Source organism: Haemaphysalis longicornis, unplaced genomic scaffold (assembly GCF_048455015.1).
Source record: "Haemaphysalis longicornis isolate Haplotype H1 unplaced genomic scaffold, Haemaphysalis longicornis Haplotype H1 scaffold_9, whole genome shotgun sequence".
Taxonomy (NCBI): domain Eukaryota; kingdom Metazoa; phylum Arthropoda; class Arachnida; order Ixodida; family Ixodidae; genus Haemaphysalis; species Haemaphysalis longicornis.
In genome coordinates, this window is record NW_027526460.1 from 27,095,486 (window position 1) to 27,107,876 (window position 12,391).

General features: G+C 48.2%; 1 protein-coding gene across 1 annotated transcript in view; it reads right to left on the bottom strand.

Annotated features, from left to right (window-relative positions):
• Positions 1–12,391, bottom strand: part of LOC144151637 (cadherin-like and PC-esterase domain-containing protein 1) — a 139,675-nt gene that overhangs the window by 86,988 nt on the left and 40,296 nt on the right. The window contains exon 3 of the mRNA XM_077682751.1: positions 478–643. Coding sequence (XP_077538877.1) covers positions 478–643 — 166 coding nt within the window. The remainder of the gene's footprint in view (positions 1–477; positions 644–12,391) is intronic.

Consider the following 12,391-nt stretch of genomic DNA (forward strand, 5'->3'; position numbering starts at 1 on the left):
CTACCCTTGGGCGTTATTACAGATGTCTACATTCAGTTCATGCCCCTAAATAGAGCCACGCAGAGCAATAGAACTCTGATTTTGTTGGTGTGTATACGCATGTTTTGACCAGGACTGGCCAGCGGGATTTTTCACAAAAAGGGGGAGCGAAATGTCGACCTCAAGAACCAATGTATTCTATTACGGCGACAACGAACACAGACGGTGGCCAGTGAGAAAAGTCCTGTGTGCTTTCACAAAGCCGGCGTCGTTGACGTGATTCAGCGAGCTAATGACAATTATGACTCACTTTTGTTTTAATTTCTGAGCGAATAAAGCACCGTTTGGTGCCGGAGAAGCGATAGGGGCGCTATAAAACACAAAATGTTCCGTATAAGATCAACTTGTATTTTGTCTTCGTGTGCTCATGGTTATACTATAATTATACGTGGAAGGCATGTGTAAACTTGAGCGTAGCGGGAAATGCAACTCGTTTACCGTTGTTGGAGTCCTGCTGCGGCTGCAGGTGCAGGCTGGTGAGGCGGTAGCTCATGTAGACGGACAGCATGGCGAACGAGCAGAGAAGCAACAGCAGGTCCCGCACTGAGAGGCAGCGCCAGAACCAGCGGGGCTGCGCAGCGCCGCACGGCTGTTGCTGCATGCCCTGCGAAGCACAGATCCAGGGGTCATCATGGGGGTAGGTGCTATATACATCCAGGGGTCATCATGGAAGAAGCTGCTATCTTTCTGATCGGTTCACATCCAACACGTCGCGAGACACAGATGACGTTGGCCATCCAACCTAACGATGGCGCTTGTTCATTTAGTGCGCTCAAAATGCCTTTCAGGGCCCCTTTAAATAACGCCGGGCGTAGTAGTCCTTGCACATGAGAGTACTCTCTAAGTCTTTCCGGTTCCGGATAACAGAAAACGGACAAAGTAGGATAGTCTAGCGTTATGGGGTGGGTTTCCAAATGTGAGATTTTTTAGATACAAAAAATTGCATTTTTTTAAACTCGTTAGCCACTGCATCGTGCTCAGCCTCTCCTTGGTATGATCTTACGGATAACAAAGCTTATCCTTAAGAGATGTACGCTCAATGGTCGTACTCGCGGTATTATGTCGTAAGCAATCGCTTATGGGCACAGCACTTTTACTGTCTACAGGTCAACAGCACAAAAAATAATGCAGACATACACGGACGACCTGCTTAAAACTGTTAAATATTCCATGCTGTAGTTGGCAGCATAGCAACCGGACCGATTTGCGTGTATTGTGGTTGGTCGAACTATTTCAGAATTAAACAATCACTTAGGCAATGGATCAACAAATTTATCAATGTCAACTTTTTATGTTTGTTTCAAAATGAAAATATCGTTTTCGTGTTAGATTTTTGGTATTGTATTGTTTTTTTTTTCGAAGTCCTGAAATAGACAACTACCGGATGACACACTTGTTATCGTTATTTATGTACTTCTGTGCCGCCAAAGTCTTAAACAAAACAGACTAAAGGATATATGATCTACGTCTACACATAGGGATACAAGTAAGGCGTGCTACAAAGTATCAGTGAGGGCACAACTTCGGCCTCTTGCCAGCTTTCCAAATCCAAGCACGTAGCGGTCATAGCACCGGCCATTAACTTCCTTTTCTCTCCTTCCATTTCCTTTTGTGTACTTCTTTATTCCTTTTTAGTCTCTTATTAATCCCAGCCGTGTCTGTCCGGTGCTTGAACACTCCCAAAAGGACACTTGGGTGAAGACAGAAAGAAAGAACCACGCGATTGAGATATAAAGCGAGATCTTTCCATACAAGGCGAAGTCGTAATCCTCTCCTTTTCGCCCCAACTCGCTCCCCCTCCCTTTTGTAATCACCACACCCAGGCACTAAAAAGGCCGCGTGTGCTCTAACCGCACAAGCGTGGTCCAAGGCAAAAGGGTCACCAAGGGCAACCGCCGCGAACCACCGCCACTAGCGCTGTCAACAGTGCCACTCTAATGACAAGGCAAACGAACTTTGTTCTAATAAACTTTAGATTCCGGTTTGTTGAAATGATTGGATGAGTTATCCAGCAGTTAACTGTGGCATTTCTCCATGGCGAGCAACTTTGCTTCCGCAAACTCTTCACCGCAACCCTATACGGTAAAACGGCTCCGAAGGACTTGTCTACAAAGGGTGTTGGCCCCATCTGTGTGGGTCGCGACAAAAGTGGCAGCGGTGACCCGAAATGGGGACGCACCCAGGGAACACGCAAGACGGGAGGTGAAGGAGAAGGATGTTGATTTACGCATACGGGAACCAAGTGCCCACACGCCTGATGGCCAAAAGCACGTACGAAGTCAATAGCAGGAGGGACGAGTAGGCGGGCGGCCCGAGGATAATGTTACCCCTTCCTCCTGCTCGCAACGCTGTTACCGTACAGTAATAAAAAAAATTGGCGGTAGCGTGCCTTTGAATGGCGATTTAAAACAATGTCGGAAACATTTATCACGCGCAGATAAGGATAGCGCTCTGATTACTAGCACTCAAAAAGAGTAGCCAGAGCGAGCAACGGCCACGCCGGCACGTGCAGAATTTATTACTGCGCCACAGGAGACTCTAAGCGGTTCATTATTGAAATTGCCCAAGAAAACTGCGTGTAACCTGCATCGGGCGCCACAAATTGTGTAAATTTATCACGTAGTATAGACTATGTGTACGGCAGACCTTAAACAGAAGACTACGTGCGAAGAAGAAACTAACGCTCAAAAGAAGGGACCTTAATCTTTACACGAGCCCGTGCAGACTCGTTGTTATGACAGTTCAAAGCTTTTGTCGTTAAATCTCGTGCTGTGAGTAGAACTTTCCGATGAACGTTTCGGTCATCGCTTGCGAGATTACTTTTAATCTTGATCGAAACGACGAAAGAGGCGATATTTCTGGCCAGTTTTTCCGAGGTTCAGCTGTTTGGCGTAGCGCAATGGAATGGGGCGTAAATGTTTTTGAAAAAAATTCGGCTGCCGATTAGGATACTCCCTAAGGCAATATTTGGGCGCAGCAGCAGTGCGCTGAGGCAGCGCCCACTCGTGGGTTCTCCCGACGGCAGCGATGATGAGCCTCTAAGTGCGTCTCAGGAAGGGACCGCGACCCGCATCTTAGGCAGGGAAAGCGCACCACCGTCGCGCGCACGTCCTCCTCACGTTTTCGCCAAGCGTCGCGCCGTCGAGAGCTTCGTACGAGCACAGTATACTGCCCTCTCCCGTCCCCCATCGCACACTTTCGGAGAGCGCTGGCTCGCGCCGCCACGGCGAACCGCCCTCTCCCCCCAATTTCGCGACACTCTCCTCCTTTATTGGCTTTCATCGTTCGCTTTTTCTTTCACTCATCGGTCTAGCCATCGTTCGCTCGGTTACGCCGATTGCGACGCGGCTCAGCCCACGAACGGGCGACAAAGGGCTCCGTTCTAAAACGCAAACCTCCGTAGTTGTGTTTTTTTACTTCCCGGTTCCCGATCATTACAACGCACTAACGTGTTTCTTCAATATTTGCAGAAAATGAAGCACTTTTGGGGACTTTCGAGCATAGTGTAAGAATGCTTTAAAATAAAAGAACGTAATGGAAACTTAAAAATACAAGGCACACAAAACCTCGGGTCAAACGCGTAAATTAAGGACTAATACGTAGGTAAAGTAACTAGAAACCAAAACAGCGGGAAATGGAGGCAGTTTTTGCAACGTATGTGTTATAAACGTACTCAAGATCCCTGGTGAAATGTTCCGTAGATACGGAATTATGTAAATACGGAATTTATAAGGGGTATGCGCCCCAGGGTGTAACTAATGCACGAAGCCTTTTCAAAAATAGAAGAATCAAATGATTTGTCAGAGCAAACGTTTGACAATTTTTCCGTGCTTCAGTTTTAATTACAGCGCGACATACGGCACCACTTCTTTTCCTTAAGTTTTTCGTATACTCCGTATATACGGAATTTCTACAAACCGTGATTTCACGTTTCTGGCAGTTTTACATAGATAAACCTGGTGTGCAAAATAATTTTACGCAATGATGTACTCTATTACATCTATTTTGTGCACATATCACCATTTTTATTTCGGTGTTGTGTCAGCAAAGGTAAATATCTTGTATTACCATAATTCCGTATACACAGAATGTTTCAGAGGGGTACACGCCGTATTGCAGGGCTGCATATTAAATTAGGGTACGCGGGAATCTTTACGTGCACAGACATTCTACACACGGTCATTTCCACTTTCCGGCTTGATTAGCAAAAAAAAAAAAAAAAAGACCACAAGCTACCCGGGCTAAGTCCCAATGCAGGTTTTCTCCTTATTTTCGCGTGTATGTCCCTGCAAGCTAAGAGCGTTTGTATACGTCCGGTCGTGGTTGACAATTATCCCTTATTACAATGCCGCGTTACACCGTCGTGGTTGACCACCCCCGTTCCAGAACACTAAGCAATAAGTTAGCGCAGCCTGACACTGCTAAAAAAAGGTCTCACTCAGATGGAACAAATTCAATCAGCCAAAAAGGCCTCCTAACTTGAAATAAGCAGAGAAAGACACAACGGGAGTTGAAACACAAAAGACCCCGGGGTCACGTGCAGTCCATACAAAGGCAACAGCGGTGCAAACTGAACCGAGGCGTCTCCAAAGCGGGTGCAGGTAAGAGAAATAACGGCGCCGGCACTGTGAAGCATCGACTACGTGGCCCGCCGGACGGCGCACCGAGGTGGCTTTCCGGTCGAGTGCGGCACGGACTTTACGTTCTTCGGGTGAACGTGCTTGGCTGCCTCGCGCGTTGCTTTTCTCTCAAAATACGAGGTGAAAAAGGGAGGGTTGGCTTGGAATCGATCTTTACGAGTGGCTGGGTGCCCGCAGTGTAGCGGAGAGGTGAGTGTGTTACCGAGTCGCCCGTGTAACGGCCCCCGCTCGGCTGGCACCACTGCGCTCTGTCTGCCACCGCACTATACTTAGGGTTGTTCGTTCTCGTGTGATATATATATATATATATATATATATATATATATATATATATATATATATATATATAGTCGTGAAGTGGAGTCCTTAGTTGCTGCAGGAATACGCACAAAGTAGAAGTACGCTCTTCGGAGACTCTATTTCCAACGTTTCGACCTGAGACAGGTCTTCCTCAGGAATCTTCCTCAGGACAGGTCTTCCTGAGGAAGACCTGTCTCAGGTCGAAACGTTGGAAATAAAGTCTCCGAAGAGCGTACTTCTACTTTGTGTGTATATATAAGACAGAAATAAAGGTTGGCAGTCAAGAAAACCTCGGAAAGCAAAGGGGAGGATATGGTAGGTCATCGAAACAAAGAATTTCGAAAGAAAGTGGAGAAAAAATGCCCGCCAGGTGGGATCCGAACCCACGACCTCCAGAATACCGGTCTGGTGCGATAATCACTACGCTACCGGCGAGGCTATTTTTCCCCTCCACTTTCTGGGGTATTTATGTCAATGTATTTTTTTCCTGTGCTTGGAGGTGGTAGCCAGCGCCACTTCGACTTCTCGGGGTGAAGGAGACCCTCTTTTTAACCCCCGGGCCGTGACTCGAGTGTCTACGACATGTCGAGAGTGGTCGACATGCGTTGAACCCTCTTAAGCTACCCTTGGCACCAAGACTGCCAGAACAGAGGCCCTCGCTATGCATGTAGCGAATCAGAATAGGAAATGAGGGGCTCGTTGAAAGTAAGACAGAACTAAGAGTTGGCAGTCAAGAAAACCTCGGAAAGCAAAGGGCAGGATGTGGTAGGTCATTGAAACAGATAAAGAATTTGAAAAGAAAGAAAGAAAGTGGAGAAATATATATATATATATATATATATATATATATATAGGAAGGAGGTAAAAAGCGGGTGCTATTGTTTGAGAGATCGGTTTGTTTTTTGTAAGAGCATTCAGAATGCAGTTTTTTTCGAGTTAAAGTTACAGATGTGCTATGTAATACACTCAGTTTATTTCATCTGAAAGTCTCACGAGCTTCTCTAATGCGTTGAAATTGGGGCTTGTTTCAGGCTGCTAATCGGAGGGACATCAGCGTTCTCTAGCAGATGCTCTCTGAAATTGGAAAAAAAAATCTGTAATAATGATAGTAAAGAGCATTGATAACTTCTAAGAAATGAAACATTTTATTCGTGGAAAGCTGGCCATCGATTTTCTACACACCCTTGTTCACATACATTATCATCTCCAGTCGCGACATGACGGTGTGCCTTCGAGACCTGCCTGATCGTGGAACGTACCTTAGCCGGGAGAAAGTTCTGTCGACATCACAGCTTCTGGTAGCTAGGAATAACAATGTCCGTGCAGCATTTGCCAGCCTAGGGAAGCGAGCGGTAGAGTCTTGCCAATAGTCAATGAGTTCGAAAGCTGTGTTTCTAGAACTTGCTTCCAACAAGTACTGGTTGAGAACCGTAAGCGTCAGGTTGAAATCCGTTACGGAGTGTCACACCCACAATTGTGCAGATCGATACTTTGAAAGGGTCCATTCGGGGAGAAATCAGGTGTGAGCCCGATTCTCCTGAAACCTATTAGGGGCGGAAAAATATGGTAAAATCGGGTTTTCCCAGAAAACGGACAACTCGGGGACAACTTCCTGTGGAAATGGAGAGAAAGCTATCGGGGGAGAAGGAAGGGGGCGCTAACTTCTTTGTGGTACTGCGCCAAAGTAATTCCCGATAAATTGGTCTTAGTTTCAGTTTTCCCGTGACACATACTCGTTTGCTGCACTTAATTTCGTCGAGAAAGCTCCGTGGTTGAGTGTACTGAACCACGATTACCGGGAATGTAGGCATATTGGCGTCTCCTCCCCTACGCTTCCTTTGTTTCTCGACAGAAGCCAACGCTTTGACTGGAGAACTCGGACCGTCTAAATAAATGATAACGTGGACGCTTCCGTTCAACTCCGTATCGTCCAGAAAGAGGTGAATTCTGTAAGCGCTGCAGTTTTGAGGTCATGCACTGGTATGTGAAATCATCCGGAGCTGCGCACTAGGCAGCACCACCGACATGTGTAGCGTTCTTAAATAGCGTCGGTATATGGAAAGAGAAGCACGCACACACTGCGGCGTCAAGTCAAATCCCATCTGGATCGCGTTGAACGCTTGAAGGATGAAACTATCGTACCACTGCCCGCTTGTCATTCCGTAACTTTAGGTGGTCTTCCAGTCGCCAGACGATACCTTTTTACTTTTTGGGGACTTATAGCCCTTGGAACCGCCGTCCATAGCCACGCGACAGTATGATCGCTTACGCCGTAAAGCTGGCTAACCGAACAAAGTGTGCGTCAGTCTCACCTGGGCGTACACATTGCCGACCACTTGCTTCGCTTGTTTTGAAAGCTTTCGGTTCTCAAGCTTTTTGAAAATCCTATGCGGTGAAGGAAATGGCGAACTACGGGAGCGGAAGAAAACTGCCATCGACAAGGACGCCATCTTCTTTTTTTTTTAGAGAACTTTGACGATGCCAATGGTGCCAGGGAAGATATTGCCTAGTTAAAATTAGCTGAATGGAATTTGGAAGGACACGATATTTGTTCTAGCGAAAAAAAATAGACCTGCTCGTTTCACTCTCACTTCGTAGGTGTCTTACTGTCTTTATAACATGCCAACTCGCATCGCTCGACCACAGATGACAGCGGCCAGGTAGCACCGGGCCGGGAGACTTCTACGTTGAAATCTCCCAACAGCCCAACGGACATGTCATCATAAAGCCCAGCCCCTTCTATGGGCCCTGATACTGTCAACGGTCCTAACCTCGCACTGATTGCACAACTTTCCACAGATAGCGGTATTGCGCGAGCAATTCTAGAGCTGCAAGTCTGCTCCCGCTCGTCCAGCCGTCGTGCCAACTAACCTCATAGGGGCACACACGCAGAAATTTTCTCTTCACGCCACCACAGAGTCTTCCCTCTTATAAAAGCACTGGTCCTCCTCTTCTAAACTTTGGTCGATACAAGCTATCTGGCAGAGCTAACATTGACAAGACACATAATACGGTTTCATCGGGCTTCATGCTGGAAGCGTGAAATACGCTACCAACGACAAAGCGGAAAAACTTATTCTTCCCTTTCGCCTTCACCAGCAACCCGCCTCGAGCTACTGTTCTCTCAAGCAGCATAACCAAATGAGTGACAACCAAGATGAATGAGGCCTCCTTTCCGCGATAGGGATGAGCGCAATGTGCTCGCTAACCCAGTTACACGACCCACCATCCTACGCGAAAGCGTGGAGACGACTACACCGCCCCCGAGCCTTTCCCCCACCACGTCAGCTCCCCAGTGAGCCGGAGAAGGAAACGAGGCGAGACGTGTTTGCCCGCAAGCAATGATCCCTGGCTCGAGTTAAGACGCCTCGGAACACGCGATATGCACGCGCCACGCGTGCAACGCAGGTAGAGAACCGCCGAGTGCGCGTTATGCCCGGGAAGTCACGCCGCAACGAAAGCGGTAATAAGGCGCCGCATTAGCGCTGCGAAAACGCACGCTTTAACGACTCAGTACCGGATTGCTGCCTTGAGACACCCCATAGCTTTGCAGCATCGCTAGTCTTCTTTTGTCCGTATTTTATTTCCTGCAACCACTCTTTTTTTCTTCTTCTCATAAAGCCACACGGGCGGGAAGCACAGGAGAGTCGAGGGAAAGGAGCCCGCAAGGCGCAATCTGGGCGATTGAATATTCATACCCGAGCCGCGGACGAAAGGAAAATATTGTAAGGAAACTCGCCCCGGCGCTGATGCCGCTAGCGCTGCCGCTGCCTGTTTCAGTAGGAGCCCGTAACTAACGCCATCTCGGCAAGAACGGCTTCGCATAGCGTGAGCGATTACAAGCGTTATCGTCTTCTAACTGTCGTGAAGAGCAATGGGGACGTCGCCAAACTTTGACTGATCTCTTCAGTGGCATGCAACAAAGGCAAGGGAAGGAGAAAATGATTTGGTTATCGTCTAAGGAAGCTTCTGACTGCCTTTTCACCTAGCGGGTGTCGGCCTAACTTGCGTGCTTGTGCGCGGGGCATCTTTTTGGGCGACGCGAGCATAAACGAGATCGGTGACGTGAATATTTTAGCGCATCGACCTCCCCATCTACCTCCCTTTCTTTTAGCTTTCCCTGTGCGTTGCGAAACGTCGTAGTAAAGAATATGTTCTTTATTGGTTCATTCGTTTTGCTCTTTTTGACGGCTTTCTCTGCAGCTGTAGGCGTAAGATGATATTCGTATAAAGACTGCGGTATGCGGCATGTTTTCGCTGAATGCGACGCACAACAGAATCGGGAGCTTGTAGCAACGCGCTGTTGATTGGCACCGAGGCAGCCTGTACATTGACGAGCGTGTAAGTTAACGTTGTTTCGGTTAGTAGCGTTCCAGGGAACTTTACTTTGCTGCAATGTTCTAACAAAACAAAATGCGCAGCTTACACTATCGGTGAAAGGCTGGAGTAACGACAGAGCCTGCGGCCCCTCTCCGTTCGTAGGGGACCCGGCTGTTGTACCTTACATGGATTTCCGTACTTGCCGCTGAAGGTTCTCCATGAAGGGCAGGCCCGGATAGTTTTGATCACCTCCTTTCACATCTCTCCCAAATTGGACCGCGTTAGCTCGCCCTAGAACCCGCAGCAACTGGCTTTGCGAATTCGGCGTCTGTAAGGCGCACTCGGCGTTTGTGTTCTCCACTTTAGGCACAAGCGCACGTGAACTGGGGAGGAGAATAGCATGCGAGACATCACGCCACGAACATTGGGCTGAGTTTTTTTTTAAGGTAGAGCTGGCCGACACCAGGCGCTCCTCACGGCGTATATACGTTTCCTAGTCAGTACAGCCACCCGTCACCTGAGCTTGCTTAGGGGGGTTATATCACAGCATCAACGTACCTAAAGCATACAAAACCACCCGAACTGAAATAAATAGCAGCCAAACCGGACCTGCAAATATTCAACAGAAGTAGCCGAAACCGGCCTAAAAGGGGAAAACCCGCAAAAACGTACAAGAGCTGAAACTGACCAAAAGGCGACGAAAATACCCGAAATCCCATTTATAATGCATAAAGATGTCAGAAATAGATTCTAAACGAGATACCACATGTTGATATTCATGTATGACAAACCCTTGAAAATAAAAAAAAAGCGGTAACGGGATTTGAACCATGGTTAGAATGGTTGCTTTGCAGGAGCGGAACTACTACACTACGAGACTTTTTTTTTCTTTATGGCCTGCTTGGCGACAACACAACACGCACTGTTCAGTACACAAATTACTAGCACCAGCCACCAATCGGCTGAAGGGAGTGGCTTAAAACATCTTAAATTGCGCTAGAGCATCCAGAATGGGTAACCACTCACGCTCTTCCGGCATCACTCGATAAACTTCTCTTATATAAGCAACGCTTTCAATGAAGTACTCTCGCACTGTGCGAGCATCCTCTTCGGCATTTTGAACCGCCATGCGAGTTTTCCACATAGAATGCAGACTAAGTGCCGTGAACATATCATAGGGCACGCCTCCATCATTGTTTACTACACTACGAGACCAAGCAGTTCTGAGCGATTAAATTGAGGGCCACATGCACGTGGACATAGCTTCAAACATGACCCCAGATGGCTCCACGCGTCGCTTGGCTGTTCTGACTAGGAAACGCCTATAGTCCTCACGAGGCGCAGGCTCACGTGCACTCGTTATTTTAAAGCCAAGCTTTCCTACTCTTGTCCAGTGATTTCGCTGTCGCTGTAACTTTCCCCTTCTTTTGACCGCAGCTGCTCCGTATCCTTGGAAAAAAATCACGTGACTCCGCCGACGCCCGCGCTTGCCACTGTCGCCGCTGCTCCCGGCTCGGGACATTGCTGTCCGCAGCTGGTTCACGCATGACCACGTGACTCGCCGCGTGCACGAGAGCTTGGCCATGGATGACAGCAGGCGGGCCGTCTTCTCTTAGCGTAGCGCGGGAGCTGAAGACTTTGAGCGGCCGTCGGCAAGCGCGTCTGACCATCACGCGGATATCGCCCAGCAAGCCGTACGGCTCGGAAAACTTCGGAAGGGGGACAAACAGCCGCAAACAAATGCGGGCTTTGGACGAACAGTGTAATAATTACAGCTAAACCAAAAAGTAGCCAAATAAAACCACGACTTAAGCAGGCTAAGCCAAGCTTTCACTTTGCATATGCAGCGTTAGCTCTGCTAAGCTTCAGCCATTTTTTTTTTTAACTTTTGGCAAGGTCCTCACTTGGCTCAAGCCCACGCGCAAGCCTGGCCGACGATTGGCGCTCCTAACGAGGCGCACGTTCACGTGTGCTCGGTCTATTTTCTTGCCGTGTTTTCTGGTAACGCTTATTTTCTCTCCCCCTCCGTTCTCCCATGTTTTTCCCCTCGCGCATCACTTGTGTCACAATGAGCTCTGTGGAAGGTTTTAGAAAGCCAATTCAATTTTACCGCGTTCCGCTGCTCTCGCGCAATCTACTGGAACCATTCATCCTTGTGGAACGTCTGGAATGCCACACGAGGCACGTGCCACGGGGGCAAGCACATTTTGTAGGCGGAGTAAAAAAATTGTTTTTAACTCGCAATCATTATTTGTTTCGGAAATATCAAGCAAAAATGGCAGCATCTCCACTCCGTGGATGATGGCGAGGGTGCGGAGTACGGGGACTCGAAATGACATCGAAGTTGCGCCCAGATTGACATCCCATTTGCGCCCCGACTGTTATTCGATTTGAGCCGTGAGTTACATTTTGATTATTCCCTAAAGAAAAATGCAACTTACGGCACAAATAGAATTTCGCTTGATTTTCGCTTGATGGTGGTGTGCGCACGGATGGACGCGGACGGACATTGGGAGACACTAAGGTACTCCGCCCGTTACAGGCGAGGGAGTAAGCCGTTTCACTCTAGGGTACTAACTCACGGTCGTAGCCCAAAGGGTAAGACGACTGACACTAACTATGTCTGGTCTACCAGACACAAGCTCGAATCCTGCTGGTGCCTGTGTGACTTTTTGCTATTGTAAATGCTATGAGCACGGACGCGGACAGACATTGTGCGGTCCCGAGGTACAGGGGGGATTAAAAGAAATACGAACAACGGAGCACACAGCCTTCGACGCATGCTGCACCGTCTGGCTGCACTGTCAGTAAACTGCGCGCATGCGTAGTTCTTTCAGAGCGTTTGAGAGTGTGGCCTACTGTAAGGGGAAATGCTTGATAAAGAAGCGACGCCGGCCATTTATTTTAAGGCGTCTTTTGATGCTCTTTCGCCACTGAGCGTTATTTTATTGAGTACATTCGGGGGCCAAGCGCGCAGAAGGCTGATTGCAGCTAGCATGATGCCCCTCAACGATCATCCGGCTCAGTGGCGACGCAGCGTGAAGAGGCGCCTCAAAATAAACAACTGGCGTCATTTCTTGATCAAGCATTTC